At 45.3% G+C, this 22,300-nt stretch overlaps 1 protein-coding gene across 1 annotated transcript; it reads right to left on the bottom strand.

The window, feature by feature from the left end:
* Nucleotides 1-2,185: 2,185 nt before the first annotated feature.
* Nucleotides 2,186-21,892, bottom strand: LOC118360328 (exostosin-2). The gene is made up of 15 exons (XM_035739615.2): nt 21,677-21,892; nt 20,743-21,079; nt 20,377-20,600; nt 20,080-20,169; nt 18,891-19,007; nt 18,511-18,706; nt 17,589-17,728; nt 17,341-17,434; nt 12,769-12,900; nt 8,893-9,082; nt 6,369-6,535; nt 5,562-5,705; nt 5,148-5,276; nt 3,747-3,829; nt 2,186-3,412 (listed from the first exon to the last, which is right to left on the bottom strand). The coding sequence occupies exons 2-15, from the start codon at nt 21,070-21,072 to the stop codon at nt 3,274-3,276; spliced, it is 2,175 nt and encodes a 724-aa protein (XP_035595508.2). The 5' UTR covers nt 21,073-21,079; nt 21,677-21,892; the 3' UTR covers nt 2,186-3,273.
* Nucleotides 21,893-22,300: the final 408 nt, after the last annotated feature.

The following is a 22,300-nucleotide window of genomic DNA, read 5'->3' as shown; positions in this document are numbered from 1 at the left end:
GGTTGGGAGCTTCTCAGAGCTCAAACACATGAAGCTCAGGTCGACACAGAGTTGATTTGTTTACCTTTTTCGACATGTTTTTGAAAACGTTTTAAGTTCTTTATTTATAGACATGTTCTGTTATCTGCAGTTCTCTATGGATTGAGAAGGACAAAACCGAAAGCTCAGTGTTAAAGACTGCAGAAACGTAGAAGACCATATGAAGCCTTCTTGGATGAATCACAGGTTAATATGTAAATATTCTCTTTCTCATCTACCCTAATCGAGGCACAGCTTGCCTTTGGGCCTTAACTGATCAGATATGCAGAATTTAAGTAGTTGCGAAACAGCTTGTATATCAGCTCATCCTGTTGTAGCCTGCAGGGGTCCCAGTCTGTCCCTCGGTGATGATGTCACCTTTCACACCACCCCTATCATTTCTAATACTACTGAAGCAGGGCAATAAAAATAAGTAAATACTTATTATAATATAAAACTGTGTGTTGTGTGTGCATGTAAAAAAAAAAGTTTTAATGTAAATTGGACTGATTTACAGTAATTTACAAAGACCCTTGAAATGTTACTAATTTGATGTAAAGTATTGCTTTATCTTTGTGAGATACTTGTGGGTTGGTTTTTGAGTGATCCTTCTGAAGGGGGTGGGTGTTCTTGGTTTGTTGAGTTTCCAAGTATTTTGAAAGGTTTTTGTGGCTTTAAGCTATATTGTACGGCTTTTTAATAATGATGGTATACTTTTACTTGTGTTCATGTTCTCATATATATTTTGTGTGAGTTACTATAGTACAGTAAGTTATTGCACTTACATATTTTAGAAAATTGTTTTACAAGCATTGAGAGCAAAACTGTTGTTCATCACACTTATTTAAGAAACACACACACACACAAAACTGCATCAACTACAATTTTTTAAAATGGATAACTGAAGTGCAGCTTCAATTGTCATTAGTAATTTCATATAGTTCCCGCCAATTATTTAAAGGTCCAATGCACTCCAAAACGTGATTTTTCTGCTTTTATATATTCCACACTATGAGGTTGTAATAATGGTTGTAATAATACTGTGAAATGGTGAAAATGGTGGGATGGAGTTTTGGTCTGCCTGGTGTCAACACCAGAGTTACAACCTGCTCTGCCAATAACAGCTGGTGTTCAGTTCTCCCCTCCCCATTCAGATCATTCCCAGACAGTTGAGCAAAATTCTTGCTTGAGAAATTGCTCTTTGCTAAGAAGTTATTTTTGCTTCTTTTTGACCATTTGAATTGAAATCACAGTAAGGTACTTTACTGTTACCCTGAAATAATTCTACATTGCGATTAGAAAGGTTGCATTGGACCTTTAAACAAACAATAAAACACATTTAGTCAAAGAGGTCGGCGCTCAATATTTGACAATCTTTCTATGCTGTTGTGTGGTGGGAATGATGCTACTGCAGAAGGATTCCTATTCTCACGGAAACGTCCTACATTTAAAGACTGGGATGTTTTTAGGATGCAAGACTCAGAGGATTCATTAAGAGTAGCATGTCCTGCAGCAATGGACAACACACGTAATAACGTGTGTGGAGATTTTTGGGATTTTGGTGTTCTGTTTTTACTGATGTCTATATAATTAGGATGGAGGGGTGGGAGGGCCTTCAATAAAAATCTAGTGTAAAAAAAGAAACACGTCCATCTTCTTGCATTTACATATCATCTACCTCATATGTACCATGATTGCATCAGTTGCAGTGACAGCCTAAAATCCCTCAGTATTTCAGACATGAGGGATGAAATGAGATCGCACAACCTGCAAGAATGTCACGCAGTCGACAAAAATACTAACAGCTTTCCTTTGAACTGCTGACATTGTACAGGGTGGATTAGGGAGCGTATATTAACAGGTGACAGGCGAGGCTAAACAGTGGTGCTGCACACGGCCTGGCTGTCACAACAGCCCTGGTCAGACATGGGCTTTCACCGAATCAAAATGAGGACAGAGAGCGTGACTGACACAGAGGCTTGCTACTGGTGACTGTGCATGAGAAAACCACTCCAATAAACATGCATACAACATCGTCATCCACATCTAGAACACTTCCAATTGCATTTTTTTCAAGCACTTTTATCAACTCCCTCTGTTCTCCAGTAGCTGAATTTCTTCTTCACTTCAGTTTGCTCCTCAATTCATTCACCTTGGAGTCCGGCAGCACCATTGTTCCTTTCTTTAATCCCAGGCCAATGAAAAACATCTTTATTTAGCATGTATTTCTTCACTAAGTCATATTTATATATATTTTGGGACACATTTATCACAAACAATCCTTACACAAGTAAAAAAAAAAAAAAATTGAAATGCTTAGGTCATTCCTTTAGAGAGATAAGCAAGCCTACACAGACTAACAGAAAGATAAAACAAAAAGAGACATCAGAATTGGAGAGTTGTACAACCTGGTGCCTACATCTCCATGAAGCAGACAGTCCAATGTCACCGCATCAATTACAGTGTCTTCCCTACTATACCAGACTAGATGTTACTGCAATAGTTCATCATGCAGCACAACACTTTAAAAAAGGTAATTCAAGTGTCCAGATACTGGTCATTCTTTTGAAAGGTGTTTAGCAGTAGAACAATTGGCAGTAAATATATAGTGTACATATTATTTGCGATATATCAGAAAGCTGACCATACACCTCTGCAGTGCTCACACTAAACAAATAAAAATAGCTAATGCCATGAAATGACCTTAGACGAGAAGCACCCTCTTAAACTACCTTGTCTCATATTATTTATAATTTCAAAAAAATTAATCAGTTCGAGATAAATGACATGGGATATATTATCTCTACGGATGTTCAGCATATTACACAATTGCTCACCCTGTGCTTGGCAGACACACAAGCGGCAGACAGCAGTCCTGACTCACCATGCTACATTAAAATGTAGCACCTGTGTGATTTATATACACTGACCCCAGATCAGCCAAAGAGCCCACGGGGCCTCTGGTTTGAATACAGCAGCAGTGGACATCCACAGACTTGTCATCTCTCAGTCGCACAGTGGATTCTGTCCAGCCAACCAATGAGCACACACACATCTCTCACCACTTCCAATTCAAACCAGTATTTAGGAAAGGGAACAATACAGGCTCCCAACCCCACACCACCCTACAGAGAACAACAACAACCTTCCAGATAGTTCTATATGGACAGAGATACTCTTCTATGTCTCCCCTGAACTAGAAGATGCTGGGTATGTATGGGTGTCTGGGGGTTGCTGGGCCACAGCCCTGTCTGGTCAGAGACTGCCAATGTTGGGGAAACTCTTGAGCTTCTCTGGGAAGTCGTCCTTGTAGAGGACTGGGTCTGCACGGTGTTCCACTACCTTCAGGGGCATGGTGCCGAAGACCGACGCAAACTTGTTGATGCACTCCGATCTGGGGAAATGTACAGGGATTACCGGCGTTAATATAATATAATAATATGCCATTTAGCAGACGCTTTTATCCAAAGCGACTTACAGTCATGTGTGCATACATTCTACGTATGGGTGGTCCCGGGAATCGAACCCACTACCCTGGCGTTACAAGCGCCATGCTCTACCAACTGAGCTACAGAAGGACCGTTAACATTGAGGCAATCAACCACAGGAAAAAAATAAAACACGTTCAGATATTGTATGTCCACTACTACCCCTATGAATATTGATTTGGCATTTACACACCATTTCTAGAGTTGCTAGGCGATGAGCATGCTCAGTGCAGGACTTACCTCTCTACCATGTGTGTCTGGTCCAGGGACAGACCATCAATGGCTGTGCACTCAGGACACTTGAACTTCTTCCTTGGGGTCACCTAAATGGAACCAGGACATTGAGCTTTACAAATCTACCATTGCTGCACAACTAAGAAACATACAGTACAGAATCTACTGTGTGGTGAGATCAAATCCCTGTGCTGATGAGACAAGTCTAATACCGTCACAGTACTGCTTAAAGGGATACTTCGGGACTTGGGCAATGAAGCCCTTTATCTATTTCGTTTGAAGGATGTTGCTAACTAGCTTTAGTGCAATTGCTAGCATGCTAGTAAATACCATAGCATTACAATCATTGTGCTAATGCTAGTTAGCATTGGCTTGCAAAACTACCTCCAACTTCCTTCATACCGGAGACAGAAAAATGGTATCCATTAGTTCATCTGACTCTGGGGAAGTAGATTAAGGACTTCATTGCCCAAATCCTGAAATATCCCTTTAAGTTACAGTTCTCTAGAATGTGATAAACCCATTAGATGAAGTCTTGCTAGTTGTGACAGCAGGTCCAGCAGTGGTTGTTGCAGCAGAGTGTGATTGAGGGCTGTTGCGCTGAGGGAGGATGTTGTGCTGCTGTATACCTGAGTGGTCATTAAAAGGCCACGGCATGCTGCTTGCATACCGAGGAGAAACAGCTGTATGCTCATTAAAGGGGTGATGTATGGCCTTCCTCCGTCTTACCCACCCCACCAGTCTGTCTTACTCCAGACAGGAGATCAGTTCTGAGGAGGACGTGTGGGGAGGGGTGGGGGGCTAGCCTACTGCAGGCACAGAGGGAGGGAGTAGGCATTGCATTGACGGTGGGGTGAGTGAGCCCTGGTGAGCTTAGGAAAACATAGTCGGAGGAGTGGCAGTCAGTGACACACAGGTAAGAGAGGTTAAGGCTGGGCTTTAGGGGCGGTCTCTGCACCTGGACAGTCACTGCGTTGGGGAGGTATCAGGGGGCACAGAGGGGTGAGAACTGATCAGAGACAGAGCCTCTGGCAGGACAGGACTGGAAGAAACAAATATTTCTGCATTCTGGGACTTTTCCACCTCTGTGGAATTAGAGTTATGGCCTTCAGCTTCCTGATATGTGGTGCATGTTGTAGTACTGCTCCTAATGAGATATTAACATAGCTCCGTCCCAAATGCCACCCCATTGACTAGGAAGTTCACTCATTTGGACCAGGGCCCATAGGGCTCTGGTCAAAAGTAGTGCACCATTATAGGGAATAAAATGCAATTTGGGATGCAAGCCAGGGCTCTGGTGAACATACAACATTGAATTTGACCCCCTAAGGACCTAATGTCAGCATAATGGGTTGGGTAGGACTGTTGTGTTCAGATGGTGGGACAACGTTGTGCACCGTTCTGTACCTTTATGGGGGCTTTGCCAGTGATGTTGGCCACCAGGAAGTTGATGGCGATATCCTCACAGTTCATATGAGCATCCACCCAGTTCTTGATGTCTCCTGGCATCTTGTAAGTGTACAGGTAGTTAAAGTACTGGAAAGGAAAGAAGCCAGTGTTACTCAACATCAAAATCAGCAAGCAGTGGAAACTACGAGCAGATATAAATACTGAAATACATTTGTCATCCTACTCACTGGTGACATGATAAATGAGTCTAACCTCAGAAGTATTTGCTTTGAATCAAAAGGATAGTTTTTGGTTGACAGTGAGACAGATAACCTAACCTCACCTATGACTCTTCGATCCTAACCCTGCCCCCTCCCCATACTGGGCCTGGCAGGGGGACAGAGGGAGGAGGGGCTTCTGTCTGAGGCTAACCTTGTGGTAGAAGGCTGCTCCAGTCAGAACCATGGACACCTCGTTGGTCCACTCGGACTCGTACTTCCACTTCCCCATCTCGTGGTCCCACAGGTGGAGCCGACCTGGGTACCCCACTAACCGGTCTGGGAACTCCCGCCACACCTGAGGGACATGGCGGGGAAAGAGACGGTTAGACACAAATTACAGCTTTTCCAGGAATTTGGGGAAAGTTCCAAGTTAATGGAATTAGGCAACACTAAAAACATTCCAAGTAGCCTCCTTTCACCTTCTTCAAGGTAATGCTAGATGACCGCCATCACGGAGATACTTTGAGCCCCAAAGTTCACTTTAAAGAGATGAAAGCTACAGGCCCTCTCTGTGATGGGCAGAGACGTGTGTGGAGACTGGATACCGGAGCCCAGCAGCCTGTCCCGCTATTGGACCCAGCGAGAGGCAGTAGAGCCAGACAGCCTTCCTTCCCCACAGCAGCCTGCCTCTCATTTCATGTCATTATCCTCAAATTGTCCTCAATTGTCTCAATAGGTCCTAAATGCCTTCAGGTGAGTGCCAAGCTGGGCTGTAGGCATGGACAGCATCAGCTCTGGCCTGTCACCATATGTCACACATCAAACATATCTCCAGCACCCGGCAGCCGCCTCACATATAGCCTTACTGGAGGCTGACTTAAGCTCCCTGGATGAGTTTAAACTCTGGGGTCAGCTCTAAGTGGCCTGTGTTTACCTGCCAGTATGAATGCACTAAGCCCAAGGTCAAACATTTGGGGTGACATCTCCCAGGCGTGATACAGGGCATCCTCTCTCTCACCTCGTAGCCAAACTGTAGTTCATCAGACGTCAGCATGATGATGTCATCGTCGATGGCCAGTACGGCCTCAGTCTCGATCTCGTCGTAGGGGAAGAAGCGGTTGCTGAGCTTGTTCTCTTTGGTGCGCACCACCTTGAGAGGCGCGGCAATTTTCGGCCATAAAGAATCTAACCGAGGGACAGAGACCAAGGGAATATGAGTGATAAGACTACATTATACAGACAGGTCAGAGAAAATCCATTCTATCAATGCAATGGAGGCCTTGGCAAACGGGTCAGTTAGCATTTTGTGCTACTTGAGAAGCTGCAAGACATTAAGCAAACTGAAAATTACATCCACACATTCCAAATCTGACGGTATATATTGCATCACCCACCTACACCTAAGACATCAAACCAGACTCCTAGTCTTCTAGGTCAAACTAACATTTAGACTTCAGTTGGAGAGGAGTGGAGTTGGGTTGCCATCAAGGGAGACGTTTCAAAATGGCAATCCTAATGGAAAAGTACGCTAGCAGTAAAACTACAATCACTGACTCAAATCGCAACGCCAACTTGAATCATGTGCAAGCCTGACCACACCAAGATTCCTCTCAAGGCAGAGCAACAAAGTTAGCTTTTTTTAAAGTAGTGTTTAGTGAGCTTGGGAAGTGTCCATGGCACGGAACAGTCAGACAGATGGCACAGAATGTGTCACCCCATTAAGGCTCTAACTGGGGCCTGACAAGCAGGCAGCGCTCCCACCGACGAGCTCTGAACGTCTCCACACTCAACTGTCAACGGGAGAACTGCTGTGATATATTCAAGGGCTTTCTTCTCTCTCCCTCTCTCCCTCCCTCTATTTTCCAAAGATGAGCTGGGAGATGAGTGCAGTGCAGGGAGAAATCTCCAAAACAAAGGTTATTAGCTTAGCTCTGATTTAGCCTGGCATTTTCTTTTGCTATTGGTTTGAACACACAAACTGAAACATCTTCTGGCTGCTGGAAGCCCATCTACTTTGCTTCTCATTTTCGGACTTTCTCCTGGGCTAACCAGGAGATCCTCTCCACTACAGAAAAACAGAATCCTGCTGCAATCCCCATCTCTCCTGTAGTTACCTCGGTCTCCATGCTCTGCAGCTCCATAACGGTCTTTGACCAAAGTGAAAAACAGGTTTCTTCAGGTCATAATGCTAATAAGATTGTATGAGTGAACAAATAAACTATGAAGTTAATCATGACAACCAAACACAGTACAATCTCTGTGCATGTCAAAAGCACAATCAGGCCTTGTGAGGATGAGGAGGAAATCCGTCCTCATCCCAAGCAGAGACCCTGAGTTGACCCATGAACGGCCCCTTGTTAATTCTAATGGGTCACAAAGCTCTGGCCAGGCTCCACTGACGCCTCTAATCAAAGGCTACACTGGGCCATTAGAGTGAGCTTCAAAGTGGCCCGCTGCTTCATTACACAACTGCAGAGGATAGATTTAATTCCCTGCCGTTCCCCGAGCTGTCAGTGTTAAGGGGCGCCATAAACAGCCGCATACCTAAATCGCCTTGTTAAGAGGAATCATTAGAGCGAAAGCCACAATAAATAATGACTAATATCAGCTTACTCTGAAACATCTCTAATGGGCTCTAAATGAGGGCTGTGGCAGGAGGACAGACAGGCAGCACTAGCAGAACACTGCACAATGTTTGATGAAGTGTCTGTAGTGGACAGTATATCAACATGAATGAAAGGCCTCTACGTCGTCTGGCTTGCCAGTACCGAGGAGACCTGTTGACATCAGAAGGTTAGAATGAGGTGGCTGCTGCAGCACCGAGGGGGGTGGGTAGGAGGATGTTTTTCTGTCCGACCGGCAGTAACATGCCACGGAGCTGCTCCAGTTTCCTGATTCTCAACACGAAGAAAAGCCAGAGAGAGGTTTGGCTCCAGCCTCGAGCATGTCATGCTTTTCAGGGTCTAAACTTATAGAGAGACGGGTCTTGGCTGCTGAAGCTGTTATCACTCATCTGGTACACATCAAGAGCTCCATTTTGTGTATTAAACCATGGCATGGTGAAATAACCACTTCTTCTCACATCAAGTTGGCAGTTAACATGGAGTGTTCAGCCACTTTCCCATTCCTCGTGTGTATCGATCTGCCAACTTTAGTCAATCTCTAAACAGAGAGAACATTTTTGGGGATTCTATGACAGCTATGAAGTAAGGCAATCTGACAGAACACTAATATCCCATCTTTGAATATCCAACAAAGCATCATCGTTGTTACTGAAAAGGTTAACTCATGAAAACTCCTATTGCTGGTGTGCTTGTTTAAGGGTAATATTTGAATCAATAATGGGTTTAATGAACAATATGGGGAAGGGAGGGTTAGAATCAGAGGTGTATTCATGAGGAACCAAACAGAAGAACATCTACAAAAATGGAGAGGGACTACCTGAACCTGTCCAATAAGAAACTTATTTTAGTTTCAGCCCCTCAAATTTTTGCAAAACGTTACGCTACGGTGTGTGCTAATGAATACAGCCTCGGGCTCACCTTCAGGGGGACTCTTGTTCTGGTTGTTCCACACCACCAGTAGCTTGGCCAGGCTGGGAACCTTGGAGATCTCAGTGATGACCCGGAAGAGGCTCTCGATGCGGTCGTAGGTCAGCACCACAGCAGTGAACCCTGGGGACCTCGGTGGGATGAGAGGCAGGAACAGAGGGCTGTTCACACTCGACCACTTCTACAGAGGACAAGAGACCAAAAAGGTTAGTCACTCTCTCCTACAATGCCGACGTATGCCTTCATCTGTCTGCCATCCTGGCCTGTGACATGTTTTCCATCGTGATTTAAGCTGCCATTCCATTGCTTGATTCAGCAGTGAAGTCACCTGCAGTGATTGCCATACAATGGCTTTATTAGGGAACAGAAATAATCTATTAATTAATTTGAAAGATTAATAGACTCACAACCGGGAATGCCAAGCACCCAGCGTGAAGTAGTCTGGAATGCCAAGCACACTAAGAAACGAGTGGTAGCGGAGCTGGTTCAGGAGCACAGCTTAGAGAGTGTGTAATACAGAGACAAAGAGCTCCACCCTCATCTCAGGTACATGTGTAAGTTGAGTCCAAACACTATGACTTGGCAGTCTTGGCCTCTCCTGCTGTTTCTACACTGCTGCTTTGGGATATTATAAGTGACGTTTTGTCATGAAGCTCTGGTGAGCTCCATACAGCAGAGGTCCAGATGAGTTTTAGTGGGGAGAGAGAGAGAGAGAGGGGGGAGGCAGGGGAGAGAGAGAGAGAGAGAGGGGGGAGGCAGGGGGATGCAGGCGACGGTGTCGGCGACTGTCTACTGCCAGTGTGGGACTTGGCTCCTCTTCCTGGCCCCGTCTTAAAATGGCCCGTTAACTCTGGAAGATGCAGACCCTAGCCTAGATCACGTGACGCTGTTAAAGGAAATACTGGCAGTGCAGAGAGCCTATGATGCAGTGACACACACAAGGAGACATAATATATATATATACACACAATGGGACAATGAGACACTCAATCCAGACCTCTGAACTAACATATAGACAACAACTGACATTTTGAGTAATGCAATTATACAAGAGTAACAATGTCAACATGTGACACAGGAGACTCACTGCAGCAGCTTAAAGTGCTCTACAATGCAGGTTCTCTCATCTACAGGGTCAACTTCAACGCTACCTTTCTCTGTTAGCAGGAGCATTATGTTGACTGGATGATGTGGTTTTAACCCTTAATTAACTGTCAAACACTACAACAGTAGCATTTTCAAATAAAAGAGGTTGCAGCTGACTTAATCAACTGTACCAAAGGCCCCCAAAGCCTCCAGACCTCCACTAGAGACATGTGCTAACCTCATAGGGAAGGATTGGAGATTTGAAATAAGTGTGGGCTTCTTGAAGTGCTTCTCTGTTCTGCTGCAGACAGGTGACCACAGACAGACTGGTGTTTCTGTGGCTCTTCCAACGGCGTCCACCATGTCTGTCACCATAAACATGGTCACCTCATATACCCTACATCAGTCAGTACTCACCAATAAAAATTTAAAAAACTCAACTTTACTAGCAAACGGAAACTTCTCTGGGGTGGTGTGATACTGACATACAAGCAGAGGGGGAAATAATTAAACTAACACGGTGACACATTAGTGGTGAGATGAAGAGAAGAGGAAAAGGACAACTTAAGTCATTTGTCAGATGACATAAGCAAGATGAAAGAAAGACAGCCACTCCAATGTTAATGAGCCCAGTTAAATTGAGTTCACTGCTTACAATGATCAATTTACACAAAAACGGGATGATGCAGCCATTTGGGTGATTTAGGCTACACATTATTGTGGTGGTGTTAGGAAAAGTAGACTGACACAAATCATTGTAAACATAGAGAACAACATGGCATTTAAGTGTTAGACAAACAGTGTTTTCTCCATAATAACAAATTATTTTCCATGGCAATGTGGAAATAGCAGCAGCTCCAGTGATGACTGGAGGCAGGTCCATCTAGCCAGCCGGGGGCCTTTGATTTGTGTGGTTTGTGATGATTGCCTACCAGGGATTAATGGAGAAGTAGAGATCGTGCAGCCATCACATCTTCAAGAGTCCTGATATGAGCACATTCACAGTGCAGGCTTCGTCTGCGCTCTACCAGTGAAGGAATCGTCTGGCCAGGTTTCTTGGCCCATTTAGACCACTGAACAAGCCCCGACTTAACCTAAATTCAAATGTTAGATGTCCCCTAATGGTCAAGGTCAAGTTTAAGAAATAATCAGTTGCCATCTTCCATGAATACACATTACTATGAAAGGTGTAATTAATTGGACCGACACCACCCTTTTCAGCAAACCATGGTGCATTGTTTAGTGTGTTCACACCATTCCAAACTAAGGGAGAAAACACACCAGAGCTCAGAAGAAGAAGAAAACAGTCCAAACCAATCTGATATGAAAGCCCCCTAGGGTACCAAGTCTCCTAACCTTCAGCCACCTTTCAGAGGCTGAACAGGTGACTACCATGGATTACTCGTTTGGTATCTTACATCTATGCCCACGGCCGAACAAAAAGCATCCCGTCTGTCCCTCCCTAGCCTGAAAACCCTTCTAAAAGGCACTGCTACTAGCAGAGAGCCTGTGAAATGTGCTTTCAATTATGACCCCGAACGAAGGATACAGAACAGCAGAGAAAAAAACAACTGCTTGATTTATTTAGTGTCCCGTTCCAATTCTGCTCGACGTGTTTCCACTGAATACGTAGAGATAGCACTTCTCTAGCATTGGAACGGTAACAGGTCTGTGGCCCTGCACAATTAACCTCTTGTGAGCAGAGGCTGAGACAGCACACCTAAATGATGACGATTGGTTGGGAAAAAAGGCAGACAGGAGTTTCTGACAGAGAGGTGGGTAATGTCAAGTGTAACTGTTGATTAACCAGCTACCCACTCCAAAAAAAGGCAATACTAGCTGTGATTGAGCAGTTGGCTAGAGTAGAAAGTAATTAGTCTTGAAGAGCTTTGAATTACTCTGAGAAGCCAAGTGTTGTAAACATACCTTCAGTCAGAGTCAGCCGACTTGTTCAGACCAACATAACCTGACTGGCTCACATATCACAGACCATTGGTAGGACTGCGTAGGGCTGTCCAATAAGAGGAGGAACATGGGCCCCCCCCCTTGACAGACAAACAGACAGACAGGAGGGCGGAGCTGCATGTGATGTTTTTGGGGACTGCAGCAGATCAGGCTGGGCTGATTAACAGCCCCTGAGAGGTGATAGCTGAGCCAAGCTGTCTGCATCCCCACACTCCCACAACCACAGAGGTTACTTACACACACACACACACACACACACTCCTTAAACAGTGTTCTCTCACACACACAATGACTCAAACACTAAGGCATGTATTTTTCACCGCACTGGAGGCATCCTCCCAGTGCAGAACTGCTGACACAAACACACTGGCTGTTTCAGCAGTACTGGGTGTTTACCAAGCAGCCAAAGACCACTAGACTACATGTGTGGAGAAAGAGACCTATAAAGAGGAAGCTGGCCTGCCACCCAGCCGATACACTAGGAAAGACTTACCTGGGAAAACTGTCTCATATCTGTCACTGAGGGAGTCAGTCACTGTCTTTTTCTGTTTTGAGAGGCCAGCACAGTAGTGTCAGGTCACACATCAATACCAGACACTGCAGACTACACCCCCATAAATATGACTCGTATGTCTAAGAAGATTCAGTGGTTAACCGCAGTAAAAAACAATAACATTATTAGTGGTGTAGGCTAGAGGGGCATAGATTATAGCAGGCTCCAATGGAAGACTGAGGTATCCAATCATGTTAAAACACATCTAGCCTAAAACACATATTTCCACTCTTTAAAGACCTAGCAACTAGAGGATTACTCACCACCACAGGGGGGTTGTTCCACTGTTCGTAGGTGCGGGCAGCATAGGGGTAGATGCGGTCATTGATGATCTGAAGCGCTGTCATACCGATGGCCTTCATGGAGCTGAAGTAAGCGTCCCAGAACCAGCGGGCCTGAGGAGAACAGAGTTGTTTTGGAGTAAAAACATATGGTCTGGGCCCTGGACAAACAGACAAGCTGTCATGAATGTGAACACACATTCAGAAGGCATCCCAGTGACTGGAGAACAGGAAGGACTGCTCTAGATGGTTAGAATCTCTAACATCATCTGTCCTACAGCAGGCCAAGGCCTTCTACAGCTCACCTGACTTTCAAAGCACAGGGCAGCCAAATATCAACCTGGCCAGTTGTTCCAACCTCTTTCTGCTACTGTATTTTACTCTTCCAGTAGTACCCCTGAAGTACCCCTCATGAGTATTCTCAAGTACCCCCAGTGGTCCTAGTAAACCTGGGTGGGAACCCCTGCTTAAGGCCCATTGGGACTATAATACATGCTTGATCCAAGATGTATGCAAACTATGTACACATCTACTTTCAGTTTTGAATCAAAAATCTATTTTTAGTCACTACATTACCAGTCCATGGTAACAACAAGGAGCATTACTGTGCCCGAGGGGAAGGTGTAGCCTAGCAGTCAATCATATTTCAATGCAGATGTTACTAGTACAACATCCCCATGCAGCACCCCAGCTTCCTTGGTGCTCCCCTCCCACTGATCCATTAGGAGACATCAAGGGACAGCTATGGAGGGAGAGGAGCCCATAAGAGTTAATGATCATTAAAACAGAACTGTCTCCTGCCAGGAGGCGCCATGTCAGTATGACCTGACAGCAGGTCCTTGGTGACCCTGAGTGCAGCACTCTTTAACAAGCACATGTCGGATGTCCATACTGGATCCCTCAACTCCAACTGACATTTGACTGGTTAGCCAGAGCACACCCTGGAAACTATTCTCACAGCCAGAAACTCAAGATATTAATAGCATATTTGTTGGGTGAGAATAAGACCCCCAGCTGAAGACGATCTCCTCTGTTTTGGATTAAGAGCAGAGGAGGATCAAGCAACAAATAGACAACAGCAACAACGGTGCACAAAAGGAAAACGGCAATGCAGCAAACAGAGTGATAGCATTGGCTGCTACAGCTTAGCCAATGAGCCAACCGTTTTGCTAGAGCTGTGGTAGTCTTGGCCTGGCTACAGGGCTCTGTCCTTCCATAGCAGTGGAGCAGCTTGGCCTGGCTACAGGGCTCTGTCCTTCCATAGCAGTGGAGCAGCTTGGCCTGGCTACAGGGCTCTGTCCTTCCATAGCAGTGGAGCAGCTTGGCCTGGCTACAGGGCTCTGTCCTTCCATAGCAGTGGAGCAGCTTGGCCTGGCTACAGGGCTCTGTCCTTCCATAGCAGTGGAGCAGCTTGGCCTGGCTACAGGGCTCTGTCCTTCCATAGCAGTGGAGCAGCTTGGCCTGGCTACAGGGCTCTGTCCTTCCATAGCAGTGGAGCAGCTTGGCCTGGCTACAGGGCTCTGTCCTTCCATAGCAGTGGAGCAGCTTGGCCTGGCTACAGGGCTCTGTCCTTCCATAGCAGTGGAGCAGCTTGGCCTGGCTACAGGGCTCTGTCCTTCCATAGCAGTGGAGCAGCTTGGCCTGGCTACAGGGCTCTGTCCTTCCATAGCAGTGGAGCAGCTTGGCCTGGCTACAGGGCTCTGTCCTTCCATAGCAGTGGTGCAGCTTGGCCTGGCTACAGGGCTCTGTCCTTCCATAGCAGTGGTGCAGTATGGCCTGTTGTTTTTGTTGTCGTATAGTCCAGAGAGCTCTCAGCAGCACATGAGAAGGGACCAGCCCCCACTCCACACCCCCACCCTTAGTCCCCTTTAACACTGGAGAAATACAAAAACAGCGTTTATTTTTATGGAGGGGGTGAGGAGTATTCAAAAAGACTTTCTAATCTCAGGGGGACCCAACGGCCCATAAATCAGCCAGTGATGAAAGTTTCCTTTCCGACCGGGAGGCAAAAAGCAAACTGCTCCGCCCGCTCCGCCCCCTCCCAGCGCCTGCAGGAATTTTTACGAGGGAAGAAGAGACGGAGTCACAGCAGAGAAAAAGGGCAGAGGTCTGCTTCACTGCCGAACTGTCGTTCCCTTCCGCTAACATACAGCGCTGGGCTAAATGTAAGGAGACTGAACTCTCTTTGAGTTGTGCTTGAACTTGGACCATAAACAACATCCATCAATTCAAAACTGATTTGGCTAATATATGCTACTGCAACTAAAATAAATGTAACTACTTGCACCTCTTAATAAGATATAAATATTGTAAAAGTAAAATTTTCATGGTGAACAATTACTTAGCACAAACTTGCTTAGGATGACATTGTAGTATTACCACAATGACAGACAACTGATCATCAATAGTGGTTCCTGTGGGACTGAGAAATCATAATAATAGCCAGACTTTCACGACTTGGGTCAAGGGAATGACCCAGTCCACCATCTCTTTCTCTAGCTATACTCTGCTGTCCGTCAACTCCTTTTAGACAAGGAGGGTTCAGACAGGATTACATTGGGCTTGGTACTATAGCTGCAGCCCTGTGATTGACAAGTACTAATTTCAGCTGTACTGATCTAACAAAGCATGTATTCTATTCCAAGGGTCTGATACAAACAAGGCTCAGAGGAAAGCCTCAGGTGACCACCACTAACATTTAGCAGCTGTTAAGCACTTAGGTCCCAAATTGTGAGCTATGTGGATGCTACCACATCAAATGTTGAAATCCTTTTTTTCTCCTGAAATGATGCTGCTGGCTACTGATGGATTAGGAGTTTTACATTTGACCTTAGTTGTGAGGCCCTGTATAAGTGAGACAGAATGTCTCCTCAATTATCCAATTATCATTAAATTTAGGACTTAGTAAATCATACAGATAGTCAATAAAAGCTGACAGTCATGAGTAAGGCTGTGTTATTCAGATCTTTTTCCCACTAATTGGCCTTTTGACCAATCACAACAGATCTTTTTCACAGCTGACGTGATTGGTCAAAAGACCAATTAGTGGAAAAAAGATCAGCAGTGTGTATTTTAGGCATACTAGCCATATGATCAGAGACCTTTTAAACCCATAAAGGACTGAAGATGACAGTGTGTAATTCAGAACCACTGAGGAAGGAAAGGCAGTTAGGCTCTCTGTTGGACAGTGAGTAAATACTTCACTTCAGCTCTTCAATAAGATCAATCAGAAAATATATATGTTCCTACAGCTCTTATAAAAATTTAAGGGAAGAAAAGACATAATTTTGCACACGTCCAAGTGAGTTAGAGTTGACAATGTGTTGTCTATACTATTGACAATGTCAAGTCTTTATGGGGGACCAACTCAGTTATTCCCAGTGTCCTCTCCTCTCCAGCCAGTGAATGTGAGTGAGGAGTCTCTCCAGATGTGTGCAGGTGTGGACTGATTTGGAATGGGCTCTACGGCGCCCCATAAATCCTGGATAAGATGGGCCTTTGTGCTCCGGCCCCACCCCACCCTTACACGTCCTGAGCCCGGCTCCAACACCCTCCTCCCGTCAGTCCTGCAGGGGCCACAGGCACGCGCATGGCAGTGACATACCTACGCCTCACGTTCCCCTGGCTCAAGATGTATTCACTTCTCAACTCAGACCAACATGTTTTGGTTGTGTTCCTCTGATCTCCAGTGAATTGATACAATGTTTATTATCAGTATTTTTTTTTACTCCAAACAAACCACAATCCATATCAGTCCTCATCTCTACTGAGAACCTTTTCCTGACAGGAAGACAACTGATTACACATCTCATAACTAAATTCCAAGCCCTAGACACAGACAGACTGACAGAGAAACACTAAGAGCAGTGGATAAGCATGTCAGATCCTCACAGCCACAGAGACAGGAGGAGGACCCTCAAGGGAAGACATGTTCAAGGCTTGGCAAATGAAACAACTCCAACAGGGTTTCTGAGCTGATATGTCTGTTTGGCCAGTCTAATTGGTAAATGGACTAGCGTTGATACAAGGGAATGAGAAACAGCTTGGACGTGCAGAGCTCTCTGAGGGCTTTCACTTCTGTTTATTGAGGCTCAGTTGGACCAGTGAAAGGAGGGGATTTGTCATTGATTTGGCTCGACTGAAACTAACACTGAAGAACCTTTATAAAGAGCTTTTTAATCAAGATTGGGAACATGACGAGACAATCCAAACAGACAACAGGACAGAAACTCTCGTCTTAAGGGCCCATTACAACGTGTCTCTCACCCTTCAGCCTGCCTGTGTTATGGCTAACCATTGGGCCGACAGTGAGGCACGCATCTCCCAGGTTGGAATGGGAGCGTGAATGTCACAACTCCTTTGACCCCGTCTTCACACTAACTTAACCTGAGAGGGCCGGAGGCACTTTCTCCTGAGGCGTATTCATCTGGAAATAGACCATTACTACAACTCTATAAAGAGTGCATTTCCCTATATGTGCATAGAAAAATCCCCAGCAAAGGGATTCAGTCTATTTGAATGTTCGCTGAAGAAAAGCTGTGATCTGACTGTCACCTGTCTTTGCATCTCCTCCACCTGCCTGTGAGGGATACTCTTCAAGATGGTGTACATCTCTGGGAGCTTCTCCTCTGGAATGACCACGGATGCCCTGTACAATACACACACAAATGTCAGTCAGTATCAATGGCAAACACAGCCACTGGTATTAAACTAGATCAGAAATCACAATACGAGCTCAGAAAATCTAATGCAGAGATATGTGTTGAAGTTGGAGTGAGATCATGAGCAGTGTCTTAGTGTACCTCTTCCAGTCGAGGACCTCAGAGAAGGGCAGGATGTATGAGTCTGCTAGGACGACAGGGACACAGCCAGCCTGCAGCACATCACTGAGGGTGGCCTGTCCCAGCCGAGCCCCACGCAGCACCACACAGAACGACGACTCCTGGGGAACACAGATTACCACGAGGTATTACACAATCATAGCCATATCAACTGTACATAGTTTGATGACATAGCCGTCGCCAAACTAAGGACGCATAGACGGGTCAAAAACAGACTAACACAATATTAGTGAGCAGCTTGTGTTTGGTCAGAGTGTGATAAAATGACTGTATGAACTGTCGATGTTGCCTCCCATATGGAAGAGTTTAGGGTTGGGAGGGCAATGTCATGGTGGACCAATTACAGACGTTAAAAGTATACAAGCAGGCAACGTAAAATATTATTCTAAAATACAGGCATCACTTATAGCGAACCTTTCCAATGTCAGAGGTGGGGGAGGGGGGTGCCTTCACTGAGATTCTGCCACCACACCATCAACCTCCACCCCTCTAGGCCCTCTCCTTGGTGGGACGTACCCCAGATGTGCAGCTACGCTGCACCCATACCAGATGATAAGCACACTTCCTGTCTAGACAGGCCAAAGACGGGCTGGGGATGCACCCTGAGCAGACAGACAATGCAGAGAGGCACACTGGCTGACTGACTGCCTCAGGCATTGTTGTAGTTTCCCAGGTATACTCTGCATAAAGTTACCCACATAGATAGACTGCTAACTCTTAGAGATGACCTACACAGCTGAGCAGAGCCCTCTTAAATGCATTTAAGTCAGATCTGCATGGCCATTATCAATGTTAAACATCAATTTCCCCCAAAGCTGTGTAATGTCTACAAGTGTGTGTACATGTTAGTCTAAATGGTAGCAGGTCTCTGTGTGCGTCTCACCTGGAGGATCTGGGGGTAGTCGAACACCTGGCCCTTGTAGCAGCGTTTCCTCGCTGAGGCGACTCCCTGAGAGAGGTTGCTGCACTTGTCCAGGAGGAGCAGAGCCTCCCCGTTCTCCTCCTTCAGCCTCTCCAGCTCTGCCCGGTACTCACGGTGGATGGCCGTCTGAGACGACAGAATGAAGTAGCGCCGGGGCCTGCAGCGGGACGGGGACACCATTAGAAACAATGTAAATCTCTGTGGTCGATGGTGACTTTAAAAGATAACTTCCCAAATGTTCCCACTGTCACATGAAGTGAGAATGCCTGTTGTCTTGCTTGTGGAAGCGATAAGAGTCCTAATCTAGGTGCGGAAGTGTGGGCGGTGGTGTTGCTGCTCACCCAGGCTGTCTCTCGGGCAGCTCCACGTCTGCAGACAGAGGGCTGTACACAGGGATGCTGACGTCATAACCCTGCCTGTAGGTCCACGTGGAGAAGCCTCCCCCTGCAAGCAGAGCCCTATAACACACACAAAACAAACACACGTATCCAATGTTACACCACTGTCACATAGGCTTACATAGTTAAGACGGAGAGAAGAGACAGCTATACAGAACTTTGCAGCAAGACAATACATGACAGATGTGCAGATGCCCTGGCTGTTTCTTGTCATATCTGCTGAACAACGCTATTGAGTAACATGAAGATTAAGAAGTATTCACCTGGACAAAAAGAGGCTGCCTAAACCTCATCCTTTTGGAGATGTGTATATGTAATAGTTACATGAGAACTGACAAACAATCTTTATGGCGTCCTACCTGTGGATGCAAGGACAACCTTACGCACACTCACTGGCCTATATATATACACACACACAGCTGGTTCTGATGAGGCCCCATGCCAAATGGAGCACAGCTGGATGAGCCCAGGAAATTCCCTACAGCTCCAGATAAGTGTTCATCGTCTCAGGGCTTTCGGTTCATAAAACCCACCTTTTCCACCCAAAAGGAGCGAGCAGCCAAGAGCAAGGCTGGGAAACATGACCTCTCTCTGTGGCAGTAAATACCAGGAGATTAGGATGTCTGCCCGCTCAAGGCCGCTAGAGGTTCTGTCATCTCTGCACTACTTTTAAGTAGTACTTTCATCTTAGTTTAATATTTTTCAAGCCCCCCTGTAATTATATGCAAGTACTGTAGTTGTGTTGGAGATAAGATGGAACTGAATCTGGATTAGCTTGTCAAGTCAAACTACAAAATATGGAGCGAAAAAACTAATTTAATAAAAACTATGAGTCAATTTAACAAAAATAAAAAATGTATAAAACTATTCTCTGAACATAACATCAGACTAAGGACACGGAAAGAAAACTGAAAGCTAAGTTAATACCATGCTTCCCTCTAGTGGTGGTCTTGGTAGAACAATATGTGCCTGGCAGTAACTCTGCTAACAAACACTGATTATTCACGCTGGAGTAAATATTAGCTGGAAGTCAAGGTTGGTTGATGAACAAAAAAACAATAATGTGAGTTAATCCAACTATGTTCATTGTAATTGATTTTCATTTTTCCTGTGCTGGGTTTATTAAGGTTACCTGTCTCTTGGTACATCAAGGGCTGTGTTGTAGTCTGGAGGTCCTCCAGGTAACATGTTGAACAGAAGGTGGTTCATCCCTTTGTCCCACCTGGAAACAAACATCTTTAGGGGTCAAAAACCGACATATGTGTGCACTTAGATATCTGAAATGGGCTGATAGATCAATGTGGTAGATGAGAGCGGGGGAAGGATGAATGACAGAGGGTAAAGAAGGATAAATACATATGAAGAGAACTCCCAGCTTCGGGGTGGAGGAGATAACAGTGCAACCCGAGCAGTGTGCAGGAAAGGTTACCTGGGGAGCATGGCCAGAGCCTGGGCAGTCTCCCGGATGCGGAGAGAGTTCTGATTTAGCACATCAATAGAGGGCACGAACAGGCATGCCCTGGTGACGTCATCAGTGTAGAACTCACTGTCGGAGATGGCACTGAGCAGGTCATTGTACTCTCGGGACAGGCCTGTGCTGCTGATTGGCTCTCCTCCCTCATCCACAAAACGCTGCAGAGGATAGATGTACACCTGCCAGACAGACAGTCATTTATGATGGTCCACTTTAGCTGCTGTTGGTTCAAAAGACAAGGTTCAGAGACTAACAATAGCAGATGATACTAACTTCACGTATCTGTAATTTGTGACATGTGATGATGGAAACTAGGCACACCTTGATTCTATTCTTAGGGTTGTAGCCACATCGATACACATCAAAACAAGTGTGCATTCTGCAGCTAAGGTCCCCTCTCTCAGGAATAGGGTTGGAGACAGGCAGTTGGACGAGAGGTGCATCGTGCACGCTGCGTCGGTCCAGGCTCCAGTCTGCCGTTGATTCGATGGAGTGTGGCCAGAACTGGAACATCCCTGTGGCGATGAGTCCCAGCAGCACCACAGAGAACAGGGTGATGTAGTAGATGCGGTGCTTAGTCTTCATCCGTGGAATCAGAGCCGGGCCTCGTGAACTGTACTTTCCAGACGCGCACATGCTGAGCCTGACCATTCAACCACTTTGAGAGAGACAGAAATAAATATATGGCTCCTGTTCCGTTGACACACTGCCAGGGTATGTATCAACAGTCTAAAATGGCTTCCTCTCCTAGAGGAAATGATGCCATTTTGGACTACTGTTAGAGCAAGAAATAAACAAGTTACTGTAACGTTACTTGGCCTTGACTAAAAGAGCCAATCAGGTCTCTTTAAAAAAAAAAACTACGGAACGACTTTAACCCAGTGTCCGCTTACAACACTAGCTGTCAGTCAAAGGCGTTCTGTGAGGTAAAACTAGCTAACGATAACAGGCTAAACTGAACAACTATCTAATATAACTTAAATACACTGGCAGCAAACTCAATTTAGCTAGCAGACTGGTTGACGAGTTAGCTATATTGACTATCAATGAAAACTTAATAGATTCGCGAAAACCAACTAGTTTAGTCGGCGTTTATTATAAAATACCAACGATATATAGTGTATGTAGCTAGCTAACATCACACTTCTCATGATAAACTGAAATCTTGAAAAGTAAAAACAAGTGGCCAGCTAGCTTCAAGCTTAGCTAGCTAGCATGTTTATGCAGCAGACTTCGATTTGATCAGTAAACTTACATTCACGCTTGACCGGTGCGAAGTCGATCACAAACTGTTAATTCATACCCTCTTCTTAGCTAAGCGGCAAAGCCATAATGTATAGTTTTTATACATGTAACGTTAGGTAGATAACATCAATACAGTTTAATTAGCTATCGTGTGAATAATTTGATTTCCGGAAGCGGAACTCTTCTTCGCCTCTCAGAAACCTGTGGGCGACTCTGCATGCACTGGCTAAAGTCCCACCTACGAAGGCGGAGTATCATCACACCCACCCAGTAGCATATAGATTTCTTTCACAAGAGACATTGTTTTTCTCCACTTAATTATACTGTCTCTTTAACTTAATTAGTGAATGGATAGCGATAACCTGGCATGCAATAGCTATATACTGGGTCCATTGGTCTACAATTAACAAAATATTACTTTATAATTTACATGTGAATATTTACATGAATGTGCAATCAACAGAAGCATAATGTCAGACATCCAGATAGGGCCGAGATAATTTCAAACTAAAGCCAGCTGACATTTGGGCTGTTATGTAGGTTGCTACCAATGTTCTCACTATTCTCCCACCGCACAACCACCATTATGGTAGGCCTATCTAGCTAAAAAAAAAAAAAATATGCAGCTTGTTGA

Source organism: Oncorhynchus keta, chromosome 2, assembly GCF_023373465.1.
Source record: "Oncorhynchus keta strain PuntledgeMale-10-30-2019 chromosome 2, Oket_V2, whole genome shotgun sequence".
NCBI classification, from domain to species: domain Eukaryota; kingdom Metazoa; phylum Chordata; class Actinopteri; order Salmoniformes; family Salmonidae; genus Oncorhynchus; species Oncorhynchus keta.
The sequence above is the reverse complement of the archived record's forward strand: the minus strand, read 5'-3'. Positions and strand labels throughout refer to the sequence as shown.